The sequence below is a fragment of the Contarinia nasturtii genome, unplaced genomic scaffold (genome assembly GCF_009176525.2).
Source record: "Contarinia nasturtii isolate CC-2019 unplaced genomic scaffold, AAFC_CNas_1.1 Cnas_scaffold_695, whole genome shotgun sequence".
Lineage (NCBI taxonomy): Eukaryota > Metazoa > Arthropoda > Insecta > Diptera > Cecidomyiidae > Contarinia > Contarinia nasturtii.
The window spans coordinates 10,604,383-10,626,116 of NW_022198046.1; the positions used below are offsets into that span (position 1 = coordinate 10,604,383).

Sequence of the window (21,734 nt, forward strand, 5' to 3'; positions counted from 1 at the left end):
CGGTTATGTCTTTTAATTTGAAAAAATGCACTCACACATGCGCTCACATTCCTGTTGTTTGTCAACGAATACGCATATACATTATCATCATTTTATGAATGTTTTTTTTTTTCTGGGTCTGATTGTTACTGGCGACAATATTGTATCCAGTGTCCACATTAACATCGTTTTTTTTTTTCGTTGTTGATTAAGAATTCAAGAGATTCACATAAATCACTGCTTAATGATTGCTGCCTACCAATGCGCGTTTGTCGATGTGTGCGTTGTTACGCTGTCCAGTGAAAGTCAAATATTTTTGAATCGAACAACGCACACATTATATTGGTTAATTTTTCCGTTGTGTTCCACATTAAAAATTAATAATTAATTGTAAATGCATGCAATTATTTGAGATCAACGGCAACTCTCATGTGTGGCGGTAGATACAGGGAGGAGTGTTATGAGATGCATTGACTCTTATCTTGTGTTCGAAAAAAAAAATGTTTCTCTCATTTCAGCATTAGTTGTTTTTTTTGTCGCTTTTATTATCAATAAAAATTGAAGACATAAAAGTCTTCGTTCTCAAATGGCGAGCAATTCAAAGCTATGCGTCTGTCTCTGTCCTACAATATGTTGATTATTGAGTTTTATTACTTTTTTACATATATATGAGAGTGTGTAACACAGTATTGGGCACTTTGATTGTTGGATATGTGGTCGTGCCAGCAACAAATTGTACTGGCGCGGCTATTCTCTTCGTTTCGGTTGCGTGTGTGTCTCTTTATGGTATTGATATGTGTTGATTGTGTTGTTTTTATTTTTTTTTCCTCTTCAATCGTGCTCGCGAATACATTCCGAATGAGTGTGTTTTTGAGTGTGAGTGTTTTATTTTCGTTGTTGTTTTTTTTTCTCGCCAATCATCCAATCTTATTGCGCTCGCAGCTTAGTGTCGAAGAAAACGAATAAAAAAAAGTTGGTGCGCCGCACAAATGTGTGTTGTTTTTTTCTTCTTCTTATTTCGTCCAATTTTGGATGCAATCCAAATGGAAAGTTTTGGTCTTTTTATTTAATTCAACACATCGCCGAACTGATTCAGATGTCATTTTGTATTCATCTGTTGAGCGATAATAATTTTTTTTAATATTCGTTTCATATCTTAGAAGATATACCAAAAAGAAATCATATTTTATTGGTCTGGCACTCTGTGAGTGTATGTAATGTGTTTGTACTGTCAAATGACAAAAACATTCATCAAGTGTACATATCAAATGATATAGACAAACGATTTTTTTTTCGGTGATTTAACTTCGTTTATTTGTGCATTGTGACATTTACATGTGTGAATATTGTTGAGAGAAGTGGGACATTCAGCGGGTACAGTGTAAAAAATAATTGTGTATATACAATTCTAAATTCAATTGATTAACAAACGAACGATCATTTCAATTGAACATTCTTTGATAGACGATTTTTTTAAGTGTTCAGTGTGCCTTCTTTCTTCTACAGACGTTTAAATTTCGCATATTTTCGTTTTAATTATACTCTAGTCTTGTGCATGTAGTATGCAAGTGTGTGCCAGCTGAGAATTGGCATCGACCGCAATTTAAACAAGAAAATAAAGGATGAGTGTAATGAAAGGTGTGTGAACTCTAATTATTTATATATACGACATATAATTACATCGAAGAGTCAAAGAGATTAAAGCTGAAATCAGGAAAACTTTTTTTTATCATACTGTGGCACTGCGCGAGAAGGAGAAGAGACATTGTGGAAACAAAATAATTAGTTTATAGCAAACTTTGAGTTTAATCCGTCACAGATTCGTCAAAGTCGATGATTTCGAAACGATGATGAGGCATAATGTCACGTACATAATTAAACAATTGCCGTGTAATCATATGCCAAGTGTTGTGCAAGCTTATGAAGAAAATTACTGATAAATTGATAAGAAGTGAGGAAAGGAAAAAAGACGCGGCACAATTTTTTTTGCAATTTAGAAAATTTGCGGAGAAAAAAAGCGATGCTAATCAAATACTCGACTCGAACACTGGGTTGGGGCAGAACTCGTTCAGCTGCATTTTCTGATTGATGTTGTAACATTTTTTCTTCTTTTCATCGATTTTTGTTTTTTTATCTCACAATCGCTCATTTGGACTGGTTTCTTCTTCTTTAATTGTTGTCAGTTATCTGGAATTTGTAATATCTTGTTTGAAATTTTGTCTCATCATGACAGCGTGATATCAATATAATATTGTTTGCGCAGACTATCGATGCCGCTTCCCGAATGCAACTACAATATTTCGATTGTGTGGCTGTGTCTTTCTCTCGCTCCGTCTTTCCGTCAAAAACATTGTGAGGTCGATTCAGTGTATGATCAACAGCGTGCGCATCATGATCGAATGCCGAGAGAAATGCAAATAATAAAATAAACATTTCGAGAATAAGTTTTATTAAGTGTGCCAAATAACGACCAACAGAAGGATAAGAAGAAGAAAAAAATTGGATCAATTTAAATGAGCCACAAATTGTGTGAAGTGTTCGTAAAACTAAATTTTATTGATAGAGGAAAAAAAAGGCAACCATCATCGTCCCTTGAATTATAAAAACGAATATATCGACTGTAATTCTTATTTATATAATTTTTGTATGCATATTCATATTGTGAACATTTATATACGGTGACTTTTGACAGTTTGCACATATATAAACACACACGATCAACACCATACGTCTTCGCTGTCAGCCCATGGGTGTGTGTAAGTGTAGATATGAGACTGCAGTGAGCGAATGAGTGAAATATATGTTGAACAACGCATGTGTGAAACGATCGCGTGATTACAATAATTATCGTACGACAGTACGCAAATGCCTTAGTGAGTGTGCCTTCGATTGAGTGACGTATGAAAAATCTTCGTTTATGAAATAAACAATATTCAGTGGTGATTCTCACGTCGATCACATCGGAACAGCTCAAATATACACGTATTTACATGTGTGGTTCGGCGAGCGCAAACAGAAACCTGTTATGTATTTGTGTACAACGAAAATAAAATCGGACATGTGTGTAGTTAATGCGCCAGCTTATCAGAGAAGAAGAAGCACATAATAATAATAAAAAAAACAACAAAGCAAACTCGGTGATTGCTGCTACGTTTGTTATTATTGTTAATAATTTTTTTTCTCTTTCATTCGTACAAGAACTTCAATTTTGCCGCTCTTTTCAAACTGTTTGTTTTGAAATCGAATGAAAAGAAAAATTTTAAGAAAAAGAAAATCCGTCAGAAGAAGCAAGCAAATGTGAATATCGAGAAGAAAAAAAAATCAAACATACATGTATGAATCGAAAAAAAAAACAAACATTTTCTGAAGTTTTGTCGACTCACATAATCGCATCGAATCGATCCATACACTGTTTGACGACGTTACGAAACACAACTGCACAACATAAAATGCAACTCTTTGATTGATATATTAAGTAAGTACCTCTGGAGTAATTAAATACAAAGTTAATTGATCGATTGAACATTTTCATATATACTTAAGTCATGCATATCGCTGTTGATTTTTTTTTTTTTTTGATTTGTTTATTTGTTGTTGTGCATTTATTTGACGACGAAGAAAAGTAGTTTAACCAGACACAGTTGAATTTCCTATTTCAAAAATAGTTTTAAGATTGTCCATCCATATCACATCGTTCCATTTATACATGATGATATTTATTCATTTTTGTGCGCTTATTATTTCTCTGCAACGGATGATATAATTTTATTTTCGTTCTTCGGCCAAATGCCACATTTTGATTTCGTTTGGATTTCACACACACACTCACACAAAAAATACAACCGAAAAAATGGTTTGTCATGATGAGAAATGATGTTAGAATGTATCGATGTAAATATATGTAGAATAAAATGAAAAACGGTGACAAAAAAAGTAAATGTTAAGTGAATTAAATGATATGGCTGTTTGTGAAGTGGCTCAAACATTCTCATAGTGTTGTCATTGTATTTATTTTAAAAACCACACCGTATCAAATGGTGTGGAAGGAAACACGACGGAAAAAAGGTTAGAAAAAAGGCATAAAATTAAAATATGAAGTGTAATTTTATTTCAACGACGTTGATTATTTTTAACGCACCGTTCGAAAACGAAAGTGCCACAAATCATCGAATATACATATGTATCAATATGTGTTCAGGCATGGTATGTCTGTAACAACAATGTATGAAGAGCTTTTTGCAAAAATTCGCAAATCATCAATAAAAATATACATTTTGGTGTTTTGTTTGTCTCTCCTGTCATTTTGACGCCTGTGTCTTGTTGCCAAAAAAAAAAAAACTTAAACCCGAATTTGTGATCGCTACAAGCAAATATCGTCGTCGATTCTTTGTGTCTGCGCGCTTGAATGCGATGCAAATTTTTAATGAAAATATTTATGTTGGTGTGGACAATCTCGCACAAACGAGAGCAGAATATGAGAAGATATACACTTAATGAGCGCGATCACTTTAGCGATTACCATGTTACAAAAATACTTTTTGAGAAGTTTGGTCAGTCAAGATCATGTTAATTGCGCACGTTATTTTTCATTCACGTTTTTTCCAGAAATATAATACGATGCCAAGATAATTACCATTCATGTTCATTGAATGTGCGCAAATCTACATTTCATTCAATTCTCTCATTTGCAAACACCTGATACAGATACAGACATTAAATTAAGATATTTTCAGCCAGCCAAATCAACTCAGGCAGCGTTCAGACGATTAAATAGAACATAAATCCTGAGCTGCTTGAAATTATCTAAATATTATGTCTGGATCAGGTGTTTGTGAATGAAGATCACACTCTATGTAAATGCCTGAACATTTCTCAGCCGTTTAAAATAGAAAAACGTGAATTTTGAATTTAAAAATCTAGGTCCGGCCCGTCAAATCCCATTCATAATAATGATAATAGCAGATGCAATGATAACACGGTGTTATTAACACCGATAAGATCAAACAAATAAAATGAAACATTGTATGGAACTTAAAGTCACGAAACTCTATTTCCCAATGAGTTTTGTTTTGTATTTCTTCTTTGTTTTTTGGATTTGCTTATATTTGGAATCATTTTCTGATGACATTTTATTTGTAAATCGATTTTTACAATATGGCAAGAACGCACATTTCCACAACAGGTTTCGCATTGCAAATCACCATTTAAATGAACGTTATTTTTTTTAAAATTCAGAACTGGATATGAGCATTAACAAAAAAAAACACATGAATCATTTCCTTTTTTGCCGTTTTGGCACTGCCAAAAACGATTCAAATCGAACGCAAATCATACACATACCATATAAACTTTTCATGCACGCGTTCTGAATGCATGCATGAAAAATATGCAATTTTCAGCATAAATTTTTCCAGCACAAAATCCGAAATCGATGCGGTGTCGGAATTTTTGCATACTCGTTTCAAACTATGTAAGGCACCGACTGTGTTTTCCAATTCATTGCCAGTTGTTCGATCGGATTTTATGTGTGTTTTGTTTGTGACAAAAAGAAGTTTTTCTAATTCGCTTAAATTGCAATCAAATTGAGGAAAATGACATGCGATTTGAATGCTTTGAATTTTATATACAAAGATAAAATTAAAAAAAAAACAAATACAACAAATATGTGTTTGAACAAAATAAAAACAACACATGCATTTCATTGTGCATGTTTTTTTTTTATTCGCATCGTACTGAAATGTGTTTAACAACAAACAAATACGGATGCTAATTGTATTTTAATCAATCAGAAACAGTGAATAGAAAAAAAAAATCAATCACCTCATGTCGCCTGACAACCCTTTTTTAGCGATAAATTTCTATGTGAATAGCAAAAATTGTTTGAATTTTCCGTTTGTAGAACACACACATTGCACGCACTCACGTTTGCCCAACACAAAAGCCGATCAAGCAAATTGATACCCGATTTTCATGTGTCAATTCAATCGACAAATTTTTCGATGAAAAAAGAAACAACAACGCACATTTTTTTTTCTTTTAATTCGCAACAAGTTGCCTGTAATTTGAATTGAAAATCGCACATATTAGAATGTGGTTAATTCTAATTTGGAATGCGATTTTATTTGATTTTAATCGTTTTTCAATGATTCAACGCAACAAAAAAGTGAAATAACAACGCTCAAACCGATTATATAGTGGCTACGATTTAAGCGAGATAAAAACAATTAAACCTAATTACTTATAGCACACATTAGCTACTGTAATTTGAGTAACATTCGAAATGGAAGCGTTTTTTTTTCTAATTTGTATTTTTTTTTTTGAAGAAGTAGACCTCATCGTCAGTCATACACACATCACGGTATTCCACTTTTATGTGGCACATCAATCTTCGAAATGTGAAAAAGTATACTTTGTAATATGGAATTTAATTTTCAAATGCAACAAAGTATGGAGTCAAACATGACATTCGAACATCTCATTTCAGCGTCCAAATTCGATAATAATTATAAATCTTAAGATTTTCCCTCTTCATGATTTGATTTTTGTAATTTTCTTGATTCAACTCATATCTTTTTTTGTGTCTTATGAAAAGTGTCATGACGCGACGACAATGCATCAACAATTCCAACAGTATTCAATCAAATGCAGTGTGTTTTTCTCTTTCACATTGTTGTGATTTATGACTTGTATTAAAACAAGTTCTTCTTACGAAATCAACCAAATAACAATATATGTATATATATTGCATTTGAATATTGACTCTATGACTCGGTGTATAATATCTTAATTTCATGCACTCAAAGTGGCATCATTACCGATTTTATGATTGGCCACTTCTTTTTAATTTCAATTTTGTAATTTTTATGTATTGCAATCAAGATTACACTCACAAATTGTACACATTGGCGGTTGCAATTGAAAAGGCCACGCTCTCGCGCAACACTAATACAAGGGAAGAGAGAGACATCAGCAAGGCTAATTAGTTAGTCATTAGTCATGCTTACAATAATTACATTAACTAGTAAATCAGGAGATAAACAATGACAATGTTGTCTATATGTTGATTGAGAGGTATACTTTGTTTGTGTGTATGATACCGAGCAGGAACTTAGCGTAAATCCGTCGTCAATTCTAAGCGGACACCATTCGTGAGACAACCGTTAAAACATCAGACGTTCGATTGTAAAAATCATTTGTCGTTACAAAAAAAACAACAACAATCATATACCTTCATATATCTCAATGCAAATATTATTCCATGAATGAAACACATCTCTTTTTTTGTATCATTTTATTTACAAAATCTCGCAAACGGTTTCTTCCACTTGCTTGATTTGGTGTGCCAATTGATGAGTCGCTTGATGTGTTTTGCGTCAATGATCCTCATTTAAATTATATGGTCGTTCGATATAAATTGTGTTATTTTTAGAATTCAAAAATATGGCATTATAATAAGTTTTGACGGAATTTTTAATGATCGTATCACAGATCGTTGACTGATTCCAAAATTCGTCAATCTTAATCTTATGGTAATTATACAATGACGTTCATCGAACGTCGTGCTCACGCACCGCTGACGAGCTAGATCATTATTTGCCAAACAACAAAAAATACTTTCATATCTTTGACGTCCTGCACACAAAGCAACATGTTGTGGTCATAAAGGAGGCTATTTTAAACAAAGATTTTTCGATATTTTATTTTTTTTCGGTTTCCAATATTTTTTTGCGTAAATTCTATTCTATTTTTATGCATCAAAATATCCGCGATGTTTATTTTTGTTGATCGATCGATTTTGAATCAATGGATTTTACCAAAAAAAAACGTCATATCATTTTCTTTGACCATGAACTTCCAAAGAAAAGGTGCACTTGGTGTGACATTCCGTTGATTTCATTCGAGTAAAAATATTCCTTAGTCTTGATGACTGTCATAATTTAATCTGCGAATCGAAAGAATTCATTGTTCGATTAAAAGTACTTTAATTTCTATATATAAAAAGTAAAATTTCAAAATTGCGGATATCAAGCTATAGCTTTAACACATTGTCAATACAAAGGACTGATACTACATAAATTTAAAACAATAAAAAAAGAGATTGCTCACATTGTTTTTTCATTTAGAAAAAAGTTAACTGTTAAGTGTCGTAAATATGTCGCATTATCGAATGATAGCGAATTCTATACACACTACATATTTTTTTATATTGTAAAATTCACTTGTTTGTTGTTTTCATGATAAATGATTTATCGCTTTGTAGCGTCATATTTTATCCTGTTGTTTTTTTTTCGTGGTTCTAAGACAAAAATCATTTGTAATTCGCATGCACATAAAAAAAAAAGATATTTATTTACAAGAAAAATAAAACATAATTAACAATATGCACTCATCGTGCGCTGACTAATTCCAAGTTGTTGATTGCTTATTTCATTTTCTCTCGAAAAAACTGAACGCAAATAAACTGTTGTTCGGATTAAATTTCAGATGTACATAAAATTGCGCATTCATTTGTTTGCCACAAACGGCCATATTTCCCTATAATGCACAAATTAGTCAGCCAATTAATCATTTCAACAAAAGTTGGTTATTTTATTCTCATCGCGCCCATTTTACTAATGATATGATTAGCCGCATAATAGTGATAAATTTTTCTAAAAAATGATTTTTTTTTCCTTCTATTTTTAGACCTCACACATATACAAATGATCGCAACAGAGCAGAAAAATCGAACGGATTGTGATGTGCACAAACGCAATGAAAAAACCAATTATTAATAGTCAAATTTTCAATGAAGATTTCTTGCCATTTTCGTTAGATATATACTACGTGAAAAATTTACAAAGAAACTGTAGTCAGTTCTTGCCGAAAAGAAGACAATCAACAAAACAACTCATATCGTTAAAGTTCAAATAGACAAAATGGATTCATCGTCATCACCATCGGACAGCCTTATCGAAGAAAAGCCTCTTGCTGCGGGTATGTTTTGATTTATTTTTTATTATACCATCTTAAATCCTCTGCTCAACTCTTCGATCACGTTCATTGATCCTTATCGATTTAGTTATAAAACATAAGTAACCGTAACAATAGTGCAATCTTATCTACTTCACATACTCTTTTTTTAATTTTTGTTCCGAATGGGCTTTAGTGATCGCTTCCTTTTGAAAAGTGTGCACCATTTCTTTGTAAGTGAAACAAAGACAAGTTTGCACTCTGATAGCAAGCCGAAAAGAAGCAATAACAAAAAAATAAGCACACATCTTGTAAGTGCAATAAAAGTACTTAAACTGATATCATTCAGAAGGTATGATTGAATGCAATTTTTTTTTCCAATTCATTGTGTTGTTGCTGGACAGAGTTTATTTTTGAATTACAACAATGACTAATTTTATTTTTCTTCATTGCACACTTTCTTTGTTTTTGTGTGCAAAAAAAAAATGTGTTGATAGTTATATCGGTGGGTTCAGGCCGGTCACACCTTTGCAAAAACATATTCCGACCCAAATCTGTGAATGACCAATTGTGGCAATGAAAAATACATACATATTTTTTTATCAATATTTCAACCGTCGAATTAGTCATGCTAAAGTCTTGATTTCGCAATTTCATCATTTTAATGAAGTAGATAACAGCATTCTGTGCTCCTTGAAACACATACATGTGGGAAAAACAAAAACATTTTTTTATACCTAGATAAAGCATATCCATAAATAGAGATTGACAGTGACTGGAACTACATGAAAACAACATGCTCTTACTTCCAGCTGAATGGTTGTGTGTTTGTGTTTATTTATTCACATAAACATGAACAAGAAATGTTGCGAATAATGAAAATGAATGTAATCATCAGAATGGGATGCAATTCAGTAAAGCCTATCTCATTTTCAAGTAGAAAACATAAGCTACATTTCGGGGAACACCCAAACAAATACAAACGAAAGAAGCATTTTTATGAATAAATTATAAATTTGAAATGAAAAGATCCGTCCTAAGTAAACATGTTTATTTCTTGTTACAAATTACTTTATTGCACCCGGATTAGGACATCTTTTCAATTTCGGTTACCCTTGAATTTGCATAAAATGGAAGTGAAAAAAAAGTACTCTAGAAACTATTGTGTCTTGCAAAAAAAAAATGTTGCACATGATCGTAAAATTTCAAGAACAAAAACATATATACACACACGCTTTCAACATCTTTCGGATACGTGTGACAGTGGCATTTTGCATATTGCAAAAAAAAAATTCCATTCAATTATCGAAATTAGTTGGTCAACCATAAATGCTTCGGGCATTCTCAACAGTTCTTTGTTATTTGTTTATATCTTTAAAAAGCGTAGTTTCTCTCTCCCTCTTTCTCTCTCTGGCATGATTCTTTATTTTTAAAGTTTAAGATTGCAAATATACAATCGGTCACCGCACTGCCTATAAGTACATTCATTTCGAAGTGTTTTTTTTGTGTTTTCCTCTCTATCTCTCCCTCTTCCTCTCTCTTTCTCTCTCTATCTCTCCCTCTTCCTCTCTTTTTCTCTCTCTTTCTCTCCCATCGTGTTGTTTAAACAAAAATAAATTGTAAAATAATTACTATCGAAGGAGAAAAAAACCTTGAGTATCGATCGAGAATTGTGTATAATACGTGTCCAATAGCGCGCATTAGCGACCATACACTTTGTTTAATCGGCCGTTTTCCCAGTTTTGATATGTCAAACCAAAACAAAAATGAACGCGAAAAAAAATCTATATACTTATATATATAATAGAAATGGTTGCATGAATGCAGAAATTCGTCGTCGCACAAGCGTTTCAAACGTTGGCTATTTGAAATGTTGTTATCAATTTTGATGCATCCATAATTACAACCAAGTTGCTATGCACCGTATTCAATCTTTCTCATTCGTTTTCTTTGAAATCGAAAACTATTTCTGTGGTGGTTGGGCATGTGCATACGAATAACTTGTGCACACATAATCTGTTCGTGATGTAATTTGCATTCAACGAAAAAAAAAATCGTATCAAATAAACCGTTTCACTTCTCTCGATTGATGCCGATGCACAAGTCGAACCGAATGCAATTTGATTCTCAAGTGAAGAGAAAAAAAATGTTTTAATAGAAAATGACTGTGCATTGGGATGTTGATCGCGATTCATAACGATCAGCGATTATATATACACACACAAACCTCTCTAGCTCTCTCGCTCATCTAAGTCTTTGTTTCAAAATCATCGTCGTAAATAAATCGGTTGCAAACAAAACAGTACTGTAAATATTTTCAATTTCTATACATAGCGACAGACAGCAAGGATTATCTATAAGACACAAAAAGAAATATTGTTTTTTTTTTTTCAAGAGATATTACGAAAAATCTTCGTTGAGACGTCATACATAATATAGTTAATAGTAGTTACTAAAAGACATGTTTCCTATGTTTTCGTTTGGACATCAATTAGTGATATGTTGCACAGTGTTATTCTGATGCTATTTGTTTTGCTTTTTTTTTCAACTGTCTGGAGGCATTTTTATGGGATGCTAGTCTGCTCTCGCATCGATAACCTTATTCGGATCGCCGTATTTTATTTTATTTCCATTTTTCTGATAAATTTTTCCCTCGATTTCGAATGACTGAAAAAGAGAGCAACAAAATATGTGCAGTGCACATCGCAAGGCTCTCGCACTCTCTTGTTTATGTGTGTACAATAGACAATATTTATTAAGCGATAAACAATTGGTTCCGTCTGGAGGCTATACGCATCTTGTTGGTTTTGATTAAAACATTTGATTGGTAATTTGGCTTTGATTACAATCAAATGCACGATAACATTGTATTTAAATGGATGCTATCTTGGCAAATAGAACACTTCTGTGATTTTCTGTTCATGTGTGTAAGTGCATCAACAGATAATGAAAGTGAAAGTCGGTAAAAGCGATGATGAGTTTTACATTGAAAAATGAATTCGAAAACTGCATCAAAGGCACTTTGATAATGTTGCATTTAAAATAAGTTTCATAATATCAACTAGGTAGTGTGCATACGAGACGTAGGGAGAGAGAGATAGAGACCTTTAATTACCCACTGTAACAGCGTCATTTTTACCATTTAACAACTTATGAAACACAAGAGATGTAATTAGTTCGAGTAATACATCCGTCTTGTCCGAGATGGTTTTCATGTTGATCGTTCTTGTCGTCTCGCTTGTTCGCCAATTTTTTTCCTTCTTCACATACTGCCATGTTTACAAACAGATCATAAATGTAGGAATGTCATAAAACCCGAATATATAGCCCATAAGCAAATAAAAAATACTAAACAAAAGATATTTGCATACGATAATTCTTGCAAATATTTCGGTGTATTTTTCCAGTGTCAATGCTATAGAAATACTCCTGTTTCATTCTAGTTTCTCTAAAAAGCAAAAGCAAAACAAAAATGTATTCCAATGGAAAAGACGATTGCAAATTTGATTGAAATTCAAAGCAAGAGAAAAAAAATAGAATTTAAAAATTCCATATAAATATATTCGAATGTTGTGAATAAGCAAGTCAAAAAAGAGAAGAAGAAGCCGCCAAAACCGCTATGGTTTCAAACACTTACTACAAAAAAAAAATAGTGATAAACAGATAACTCGCATACTTCGTCCAGTTATACACAGGCACATGCACACACACAAACAAATGAAATAATGAAATGTATAGTAGGTTCGGCTGAATATCGTTTCAACCGGCCAACAAACAAACACGCTGGCGAATGTGACATACCCGAGAACTGGCAAAAAAAAAAACACAACAACAGAACGAGCTAGCGTACACTGAAGTGTCTGTGTGTATGACAGAGAGCAAGCGATAATTCGTAAACAATAACAAAATATTCAAGTCGAGCAACCAACAAACAAACACACAAACATACACTTATTCTCTTACTCTCATTTAACACCGAAACGCAATGAATGCCTGTGCTTTGGGCTAACCGTAGACTACGACGACGTTTTCGATAATTATTATTTCTTATTTATGTTCTATCGTTCCGTCGATGAACATGTCACCAACATTGTGTATCGACTGATATAAATATTTTTTTGCCGTTTGTTTTCAACACAATCGATCCTGTGAATAAAATAGCTGTGAATAAATTTTCGCCAGAACACTAAAAAAAAAAACGACCACAGTAGTACATAAAAAGATTTTCATTCGTTTCTGTTTTACATTTTAAATAAAATTACGCAAATAAATGACAGAGCAATCCGCACCACTATTGAAAACGAAAAATATTATTCCTTATTCGGTACATATTTTCAACAAAAAAATTCGACATTTTTGTTGTTATTGTTGTTCTACGTAAATTATAAATATAGATATTGTGTGTTGTTGTTTTATTTTATAAAAATAAATCGTGCATGAAGTACCGACAGACAGAGAGGGAGAGAAGAACAATTCGTGTTATTGTATTGAAAAGAAATTGATTGTGTGACAAAATCCGTCTTACGCACGCTATCGCACCAGACTATTGCACCAATTACCGAAAGATAGCCATTTTTAAGCGCACATATTTACTTTATCGCATGTCTACCGATTTTTGCGACTATTTTTGTGTTTGGTGAAATTCCGCATTTGACGGTTTGATGCAGAACAGAAACTGCACATGAAATCAGAGACTTTTTGCATAAACTGAGTAGAACGCGTTTATTCTAACCATATTTTTTTCAAGTGTTTAATTTTTTTTTGCTGATTACACCGATAAAAAGTGATTTGAAAAGGTCGTTGTTATTTACATCGTTGCGATTTGTAGATTATAAGCGATAAAAGACATTTTAAACACGACAATTTTCCAAATCGTTATGAGAAGTGATCCTATTAATTACGAATATTACGGCGAATTAAACGAAGCTTCAGCCATGATGGTTGCAAATGGTCATTCTGGGCTGCATCCAATGCACAACCCATTCAATTTGGAAGAAAACTTTTTACACATACTCGGTAAGAATAATAATTTATCAAATATCTTATTATGACTGCGCTTTCATGAAAAAAAAAACACGCACAGCGCAACAAGTGCCAATTCTCTTGACAACTGTAATCCAAACAGTTAATGTTAGATTTATAATGTGCCAAAGTAAATACGAATACGTAACGTAGATCTTTACAAGAACCAGGCGACAAAAGAATAAATCGATTTCTTTATGTAATTTTTTTGCATACGTATATCCTTCAATTTAAGAAGAAAAAAATGGTGGAGTTTGTGTTGAAAGAGCAAACATATTGGCGGTGATCTGTTGTTTTTTCGTCTCTATTGTGTATTATTTTCGCTTTTTTCCACGCATTATTTCGTAGAATACTTCATATATTTTTTTTTATTTATTTATAAACAAAACGAAGTTGTTTTGATTTAAGCCAGTATCATAATTTCCTCTCGGTCTTTATGTTGTTTTTATGCGTGCGCATTTTGCAGAGTGCGTCAATGTTTTGATTTAAATTTACACAACGATAAGATCTGGTGTGGTGTTTTGAATTTGATGCGCTAGAATCCATTGCCATCGTCGAAAGAAAACTAAGAGACGAAGATTCAAAATCTTTTTTTCGTCTGATTTCCGTTTTATTAGACTTGTCCCAGAGTCTGAGACTCTCGGTTGATAGCAGGCACATTTGCATACATTACGGTAAAAACCTTGACGTTATTTTATCTGAACTTTTTTTATGTCAACAGAACTCCGAAAATGGAAGTTTTTTCCACTTATATTCACATAACCGTAGACCGAATCTATTTTTGGAGAAAAAAAAAACTATATAAAAGTCATCTTTTTTGGGATCGAATTTATAAATGTCTTGAATAAACATGCTCTTATCGCTTGAAATCGGAAAAGTTCATCAACGAGTAAAATGGCATGGATCAACTTGCTGACTTTAAAAATATGAATAAACCTTATCTGTGCTGCATGCAAATCATGCACTCATCACTATTTTCTGACTTTCTGCATCAACAAATCAAATTCATTGAAGTTTAGTTTCTGACTTTTCAAACACATCCATTTACATAATCACTATGTAAAGGAGCACCACCACTAACAATTAAAAATAACAACATTTCACGTCATTTAGTAAAATAAGTAATATTATTCAATTTCAAACAGATTTTCTCGACATTTCGTAATCAAATCACGATTTACACTGTGGTTGCGTTTCGGAACCACAGAATTTATAACAAAAATCATATTTTTTTAATTACGCTATCACAATTTGCATATCGTTTTTAAACGTTTTTTTATTTTGAAAAGAATATTTTTAATCGTCTGATTAACGAGAGTTGCTGTAGTTTCTTATGTTATGATTGCGCAAGTAACTCGAATGACAAGTTCATATCTAAACCGTCTCATACGTCATGTTTTCATCGAAACGATGCCAGTCACACGAAAAGAAGAAGAAGCTATCGTAAATCAGTTTGAAAAAAAAAATTGTTTGTTGTCGTGAAAATGGTGCTTGGGAAATGCGGAAGACAAGAAGAAGCTAGATATATTTAAACTGTATGAGTTTTCGGTAGATTTTAAAAATGAAAATAGGCATTGGACACTTTCGCTTTCGATCAAACGTCGCTCATAAAAACCAATTCGTGTAAATATGTATGTTTTTCATGGTAAAATGATTAACGATCGGTTTTATAGCTCATACATGCATTAAATGTGACATTTCTGTATGATAAGCAAAAATTTCTGGCGATAATGAACGGTGTTTTTTTGTGTTCATCGGTTTTCTTCGTTCGGCTCCTTTCGATTTCGAAGCCAAATCACACACGTCTTGAAATTTTACCGATTTCACTTTTTTTTTTCGTTCGTCCAACACTTCAGTTCTAAAAATACATGTGACCAATTCGACGTATTCGGCCACTGTCCGTACTGGTTTTGCATTTATCGTGGCATGAAACCAAAATACCAACAAAAAAAAATCAACAAACACAAACAAAGTGTCAGAATTTGAATTCAATACTTTTGCTTCATAGTTGATGAATTTAACCTTACATGTTAACTGCGCAGAAAAGAACCTTTGATGCAATTCGCCTTTCGCTGTAATCAAGAAAAAAAAAACAACAACCACACAGGAGGACATGCGAAAAAAACAAAATATCATAAGGGAAGGCTACTGTTGTTTCCAATGAAACAAACCCATCGACACATAATAATTACTCATTCGTACTCGTGCTCGCGAGCTCGCGAGCATTCACCGTTCAATCATATGGTACAAAACAAAAACAACAAATTGATACTCGTTTACTTCGATTAACAAGAAAAAGAGCAACAATAAATGCTGAACCTTTATACCTTTGACGTCATTTAACGTCACTTACACACTTGAAATTCAGCGGCTATTTAATCCATTCATGTTTTTCTCGTCTTTTTCTCTCCATTGTTGCTGTTTTTTTTTTGTAGATTTTTAATTAGTGTTGAACTAGCTACATTTTTGTGATTAATTTTTGCGACGATTGGTCGAAATTTGTTTGTAATTTAATTACAAATCAGGAATTAACGCAATTTTTTTTAAGCGAAAACGTGTGCCAAATCGCAACCAACACAACTTTCTTTGTCCAACGCCGATTCGTCGAAAATGATTCGCAAATATGGCATAATGTTATTGTTTTTGTCACTTTTAATTCACGCACAGCATTTTGTATACAGTGTCTAGAAAACTGCCTGCCTCAGATTACGTGATATTTTCAGTTCATGAGCAAGTCAAAAGCGGTTTTTTTTTTGTTTCCACAGTGTGTGGCGATTCGACGATTAAGAAAGAAAAATAAATATCAAACTAAAAAAGTAAAAAAAAACTACTTGAAAAACTGATTTTGATTTGACAACAAAAAAGTAGTAACGCATCAACATTGATAATACATTTTTCGTATTATCAATTTCCGAGAAACGGCGCGAGACTTTTTTATTTCTCTCTCTCCCTCTCTCTCTCTCTCTCTCTTTCTTCTTTTCTCTCTCAAACATTCCATTCGAAGAGCAACAAGTTTTTTCGATTTGGAAACAATAGAGAATTGATTTAATTAAGTATATAGGAAGTTGCTCAAAACATGTTCGACTTTGCCACGAAATTTATTGATATTGTTTAAAAAAAAAAATAGAATTTATAAAACGATCGCATTTATGCACCGAATGACCCGATTTCCGAAGCCCATGAAACCCGAATTTTCGAATCTCTCGAAGAAATGTAACAAGAATGAATCATTGAATCAACACACTCTTCAATGATCGAAAGATTATGCTCATATCAGCGCTTCAGAACCTTGTGAATATTTCACAATCATCCATGTCAAAGTAAAACGTGTCCATATTTTCATTAAAATTCGTTGCGGTAAATTTCTAATTATTTAATTGGCCACATGCCACTTCATCGGAACACCAAAATGACCGTGAACGGTAACTTTTATCACCTTTAACGATTAAGTGGATCTCGGTGAAAATATTTTCATTCTTATCAATCACAAATATTTCGACAACATTTTGATAACATAAAGTGAAATTTATTTTGATTATTGACACCTGATGTATTGAAGAAGAAAAAAAACATATACATCGACCACTTTTTAAATCAAGAGTAAATGATATGATTCCATATCTCCAACTGGTGACTATTTTAATTTTGCTACTTGTCTTCGAAATCAACACTGAACATTTTATTGTTTGTAGACATATCGTCGTAATCTGCACGAGTCGCGAATCAACGTGCGCTTATCGAGAATTAATATTTATTTCTTTATTATTTTTTTTGCTAAACCACAAGATTTATTACGATAAATCAAACAAACCTGCCTTAAATGATTGCATTTAAAAAAAAAAAATTCCACTTCTTCTCATTCACCCCATTCAAGAGAAAATAAAATTCGTTCCAAATGACGCGCGCGTTAAGCGATCGAAATGGATCTGCTGCTGATTAAAAAAATTCCACACGCAGTAAAAATGCAAGATATCAAGAATGGCTGCAAGTATTTGTTTGTTTTGAAAGAAGAAGAGAGAGAGAATGTGAAAGATAGAGAGAATATGTTGTTTTCATTTTGCCATGTACAAGTATGTGACCGAGGCGGGAATCCCAAGCGAGCAATTCAAATTTATCACTATCATATAGCTAACGAGAACCAAAACAAATCTGTTGTAATACATTTGCATGTCTGCAGAGTTGAGAGGCAGAACAAAAAAAACATCCAACCAATTTAAAAATAGAAGTCCACCAAAATTGAAAAAGAAAAAAAATAATTTCTGAAACATGCAAAAAGACGATATCTAAAAAAAACCAACGAGAGAAATAAAACACGTCGTCAAAACAAAAATAAAACGAGCGCATATCATTTGATATGAAAGCAAAAGAAATAGATAGCATACACCTACATCCATTGTCGAATGTGATTGACACACAAAAAATGACGTACAATTTTGCAACACAAAACTCATTAAGAAATGATCGATATTTTCCTTTAATGTTCGCTCGAAATAATAATGATAATAAATAATTAAATTTAATGCTATTTTTAAAATTGAAATCTAAAACAAATTCTCTTCTTTTTCTCCCATCAAAATAGAAGCCGATATTCCAGTGGCCAATGAACAAAGTAATGCGTCAGTCATATTGCAAAATAATGGCAACAGCAATAACAACAACAACAGTTCTGTAATGAGCGTACAATCGCTTCAAACGTGTGCAATTTGTGGTGATCGTGCCACCGGCAAGCATTATGGTGCGTCGTCATGTGACGGTTGCAAGGGATTCTTTCGACGTAGCGTACGCAAAAATCAGTTCTACACGTGCCGGTACAGTATTGCAATTATTTTTATCACTCGTGCACCACATTCGGTTTCAAGGACAAACAAACAAAAAATAACGCGCTTTTAACCTTGTTTTCAGATTTTCACGGATTTGTGTGGTTGACAAAGACAAACGGAATCAGTGCCGTTACTGTAGATTAAGAAAATGCTTTAAAGCTGGAATGAAAAAAGAAGGTAAGTTATTCTCGTTGTGGTTTTTTTTTTCGTCATTGATCATTTTCATTCATATTTTTGTTCATATGTTGTGGTTACAGCTGTTCAAAATGAACGAGATCGAATTAGTTGCCGGCGTCAAAGTGCTGAAGATCCAGGTAAAAAAAAGCATATATAAAATAAACATAAATCGATATCAATAATAAAATGTATTTGAATGAAATACCTGGTATTTTTTTTATATGAATTTAATAGACCCAGGTAATGGTTTGGCTGTTACGTCATTGCTTAAAGCCGAAATGGAGAGTCGCCAATCGAAGGCCGGTTCAGTGTTAGAAAATGATGCAACTAATGAAGATTTGGCAAATAAACAATTAGCCAGCATCAACGATGTATGCGAATCGATGAAACAACAGCTATTAACTTTGGTTGAATGGGCCAAACACATTCCAGCTTTCAATGATCTGCAATTAGACGATCAAGTTGCTTTATTGCGCGCTCATGCCGGCGAACATTTATTGTTGGGATTATCGCGTCGGTCGATGCACCTTAAAGACGTTTTATTATTGGGTAATGATAAAATCATTACAAAACATTGCCCTGACTCACAAATTTCACCAAATTTGGATATATCACGTGTCGGTTCACGAATCATTGATGAACTGGTGCGCGGCATGAAAGATGTAAATATTGACGATTCAGAATTAGCTTGTATTAAGGCATTGGTATTTTTCGATCCACAAGCCCGTGGACTCATCGAACCACAACGCATCAAAGCGTTGCGTCATCAAATTCTCAACAATTTGGAAGATTATGTTTCAGATCGACAATATGATTCACGGTAATTTTGAAATTAGAAAATTTGAAATTTAACGACATTTGAAAGTCAGAGCTGGTATTGGCACTGCGGACCTGCACATATTCCAAATTGTTTATACCTAAAAACGAGAAAGAATATTAATAACCTTAAAAGTGCCTACCTCCGCAGTGAACAGCTCTGGTCATAAAGTGAAAGTAAAGAAACTTAAAAAAAATAATTTTAAACGATTGGTTTCAAATTTCAGAGGTCGATTCGGCGAAATTTTATTATTGTTACCCATATTGCAATCGATCACTTGGCAGATGATTGAACAGATTCAATTTGCGAAATTCTTCGGTATGGCCCATATCGATACATTGCTACAGGAAATGCTCCTAGGTGGTGAGCATACTCTCGAATTATAAAAAGAGACATACATTTTACTTTCGATTTCTTATTAATTTCAGCTGATAATTCGTCAACACCGCCAATGGTTGGTAACTTCAGCCCAGTAAATAATACAATGTGTGATCAAGTAAATACATTAGATGGTATAACGCAGGATTTAAATCCAATGACACCAGCACAACAAGTACAACAACAACAACCGTCACCGCAACATCAACCATCTCAAAATCAATTAGCCGACATGCCAAATATGGTGGACCAGATAGGTGTACCACTTCAACAAAATATTATCGATCCATATCGCAGAACAGGTAATAATCAATTGCAGTTTATCGTCCATTAAAAGTTCAATGACGATCGAAGTGTTTACTCACTTGGTTTTGAAATATGCAAATATAGTTATAAATTTTAGTTATGAAAAAAGCAACAACAACGATTAAATGGTATTTTATATTTTCTAGGTGCTGAAAATACGGAAATGTATCGTAACAGTGTGCCAAGCAATAGTTATGGGATATCAAATCTTGTGAATGGTCATCACCATGATATGCAAATGAATAACTTCGGTCAGCCAGCCGTAACCAATGGCTATAGCATGAACTTGAAACAAGAGCCCGATGTCAATTTTTGACTAAAGACAAATATCGCCGTGTGACATCGATACACACATACGAACAAACAGCAATATTCAATCACACAAACATTTTATTTTTGTACAAATAACTTCATCATTTGCTCATATTCAACAAACCACTTGGATAGCCACAAAGGCATCTTAATACGTTATTTTTTTTTTTTTTTTCAATTTTATATGATATTTTCATTTTTCTCGATTTTACGATATAAAATTACGCATGCGTTTTCTCATCATCTCAAGCAATTTATTTGGTGCTAATGTTGCCAATTTTTTTTTTATTGAACCGAATATATTAGAAGTAAACGGTGATGATAATTTTTATTAACTTTTTTTATTAGCTAAAAAAAAATCATAAAGAGAGAAATATTGTCATTAATGCATAAGCAAATGGCGGCGTTATAGAAAAATACACATGTTTAATTGTTTACGATAAAAAAAATACTAAGATATAAGTACGCCTTCCGTAGCAATCGATGAACATTTTTTTTATTGTATAATCCATACTAGTAAGTTGTTGAAGTTTTAATATTACGCTGCAAATTTAATTAAAGAATTATGTGATGGATTTTTTTCTAGTAGAACCTAAAAATTTTAAGTTACGATTAGAGAAGAATGAAAATGAAAAAAAGAATGATAAGGACATAGAGATAGGAAGAAAGAGATGGGAATGTTAACGATTACCATTATGCAATTGTTATCGCTTTGATGTTGATATTTTTTATATTGCTATTTTCTGTTATGAAGAGGTAGATTGAATTTAAGTAGTCATAGGCAAAAAGCAATCAACTTTTTTTTATATCCGGTTTCAATTTAGAGTTTATTTCGTAGTAGATAGACAAATATGTTTTTCACGACACCCGAAGCGGGATAGAAGTTCAAAAATCAAGATTTTATAGCCAAATAGAGAAATCATTAATTACCCAAGCAAAATGCTCCCTTCATTACATACAATGGGACTATT

General features: G+C 32.9%; 1 protein-coding gene across 3 annotated transcripts; it reads left to right on the forward strand.

The window, feature by feature from the left end:
- Positions 1-2,127: 2,127 nt before the first annotated feature.
- On the forward strand, positions 2,128-21,068 carry LOC116341407 (transcription factor HNF-4 homolog). Of its 3 annotated transcripts, XM_031768493.1 has the most exons (9): positions 2,128-3,454; positions 8,665-8,955; positions 18,533-18,761; positions 18,856-18,950; positions 19,031-19,087; positions 19,185-19,770; positions 19,994-20,130; positions 20,196-20,447; positions 20,598-21,068. In XM_031768493.1, the coding sequence occupies exons 2-9, from the start codon at positions 8,898-8,900 to the stop codon at positions 20,765-20,767; spliced, it is 1,584 nt and encodes a 527-aa protein (XP_031624353.1). In that variant the 5' UTR covers positions 2,128-3,454; positions 8,665-8,897; the 3' UTR covers positions 20,768-21,068. The 3 variants fall into 3 exon arrangements, with proteins under 3 accessions (XP_031624353.1, XP_031624350.1, XP_031624352.1); XM_031768490.1 differs by lacking the exons at positions 2,128-3,454; positions 8,665-8,955 and adding an exon at positions 13,333-13,947; XM_031768492.1 differs by lacking the exons at positions 2,128-3,454; positions 8,665-8,955 and adding an exon at positions 13,333-13,947 and having other exon boundaries at positions 19,994-20,127.
- Positions 21,069-21,734: the final 666 nt, after the last annotated feature.

Bases quoted from the DNA above. Each gene is read 5' to 3' on its own strand.
- LOC116341407 (XM_031768490.1), top strand. From the start codon at position 13,809: ATGAGAAGTGATCCTATTAATTACGAATATTACGGCGAATTAAACGAA. The intron at 19,771-19,993 runs GTAATTTTGAAA...TTCAAATTTCAG, and splicing joins GATCGACAATATGATTCACG to AGGTCGATTCGGCGAAATTT. The intron at 20,448-20,597 runs GTAATAATCAAT...TATATTTTCTAG, and splicing joins CGATCCATATCGCAGAACAG to GTGCTGAAAATACGGAAATG.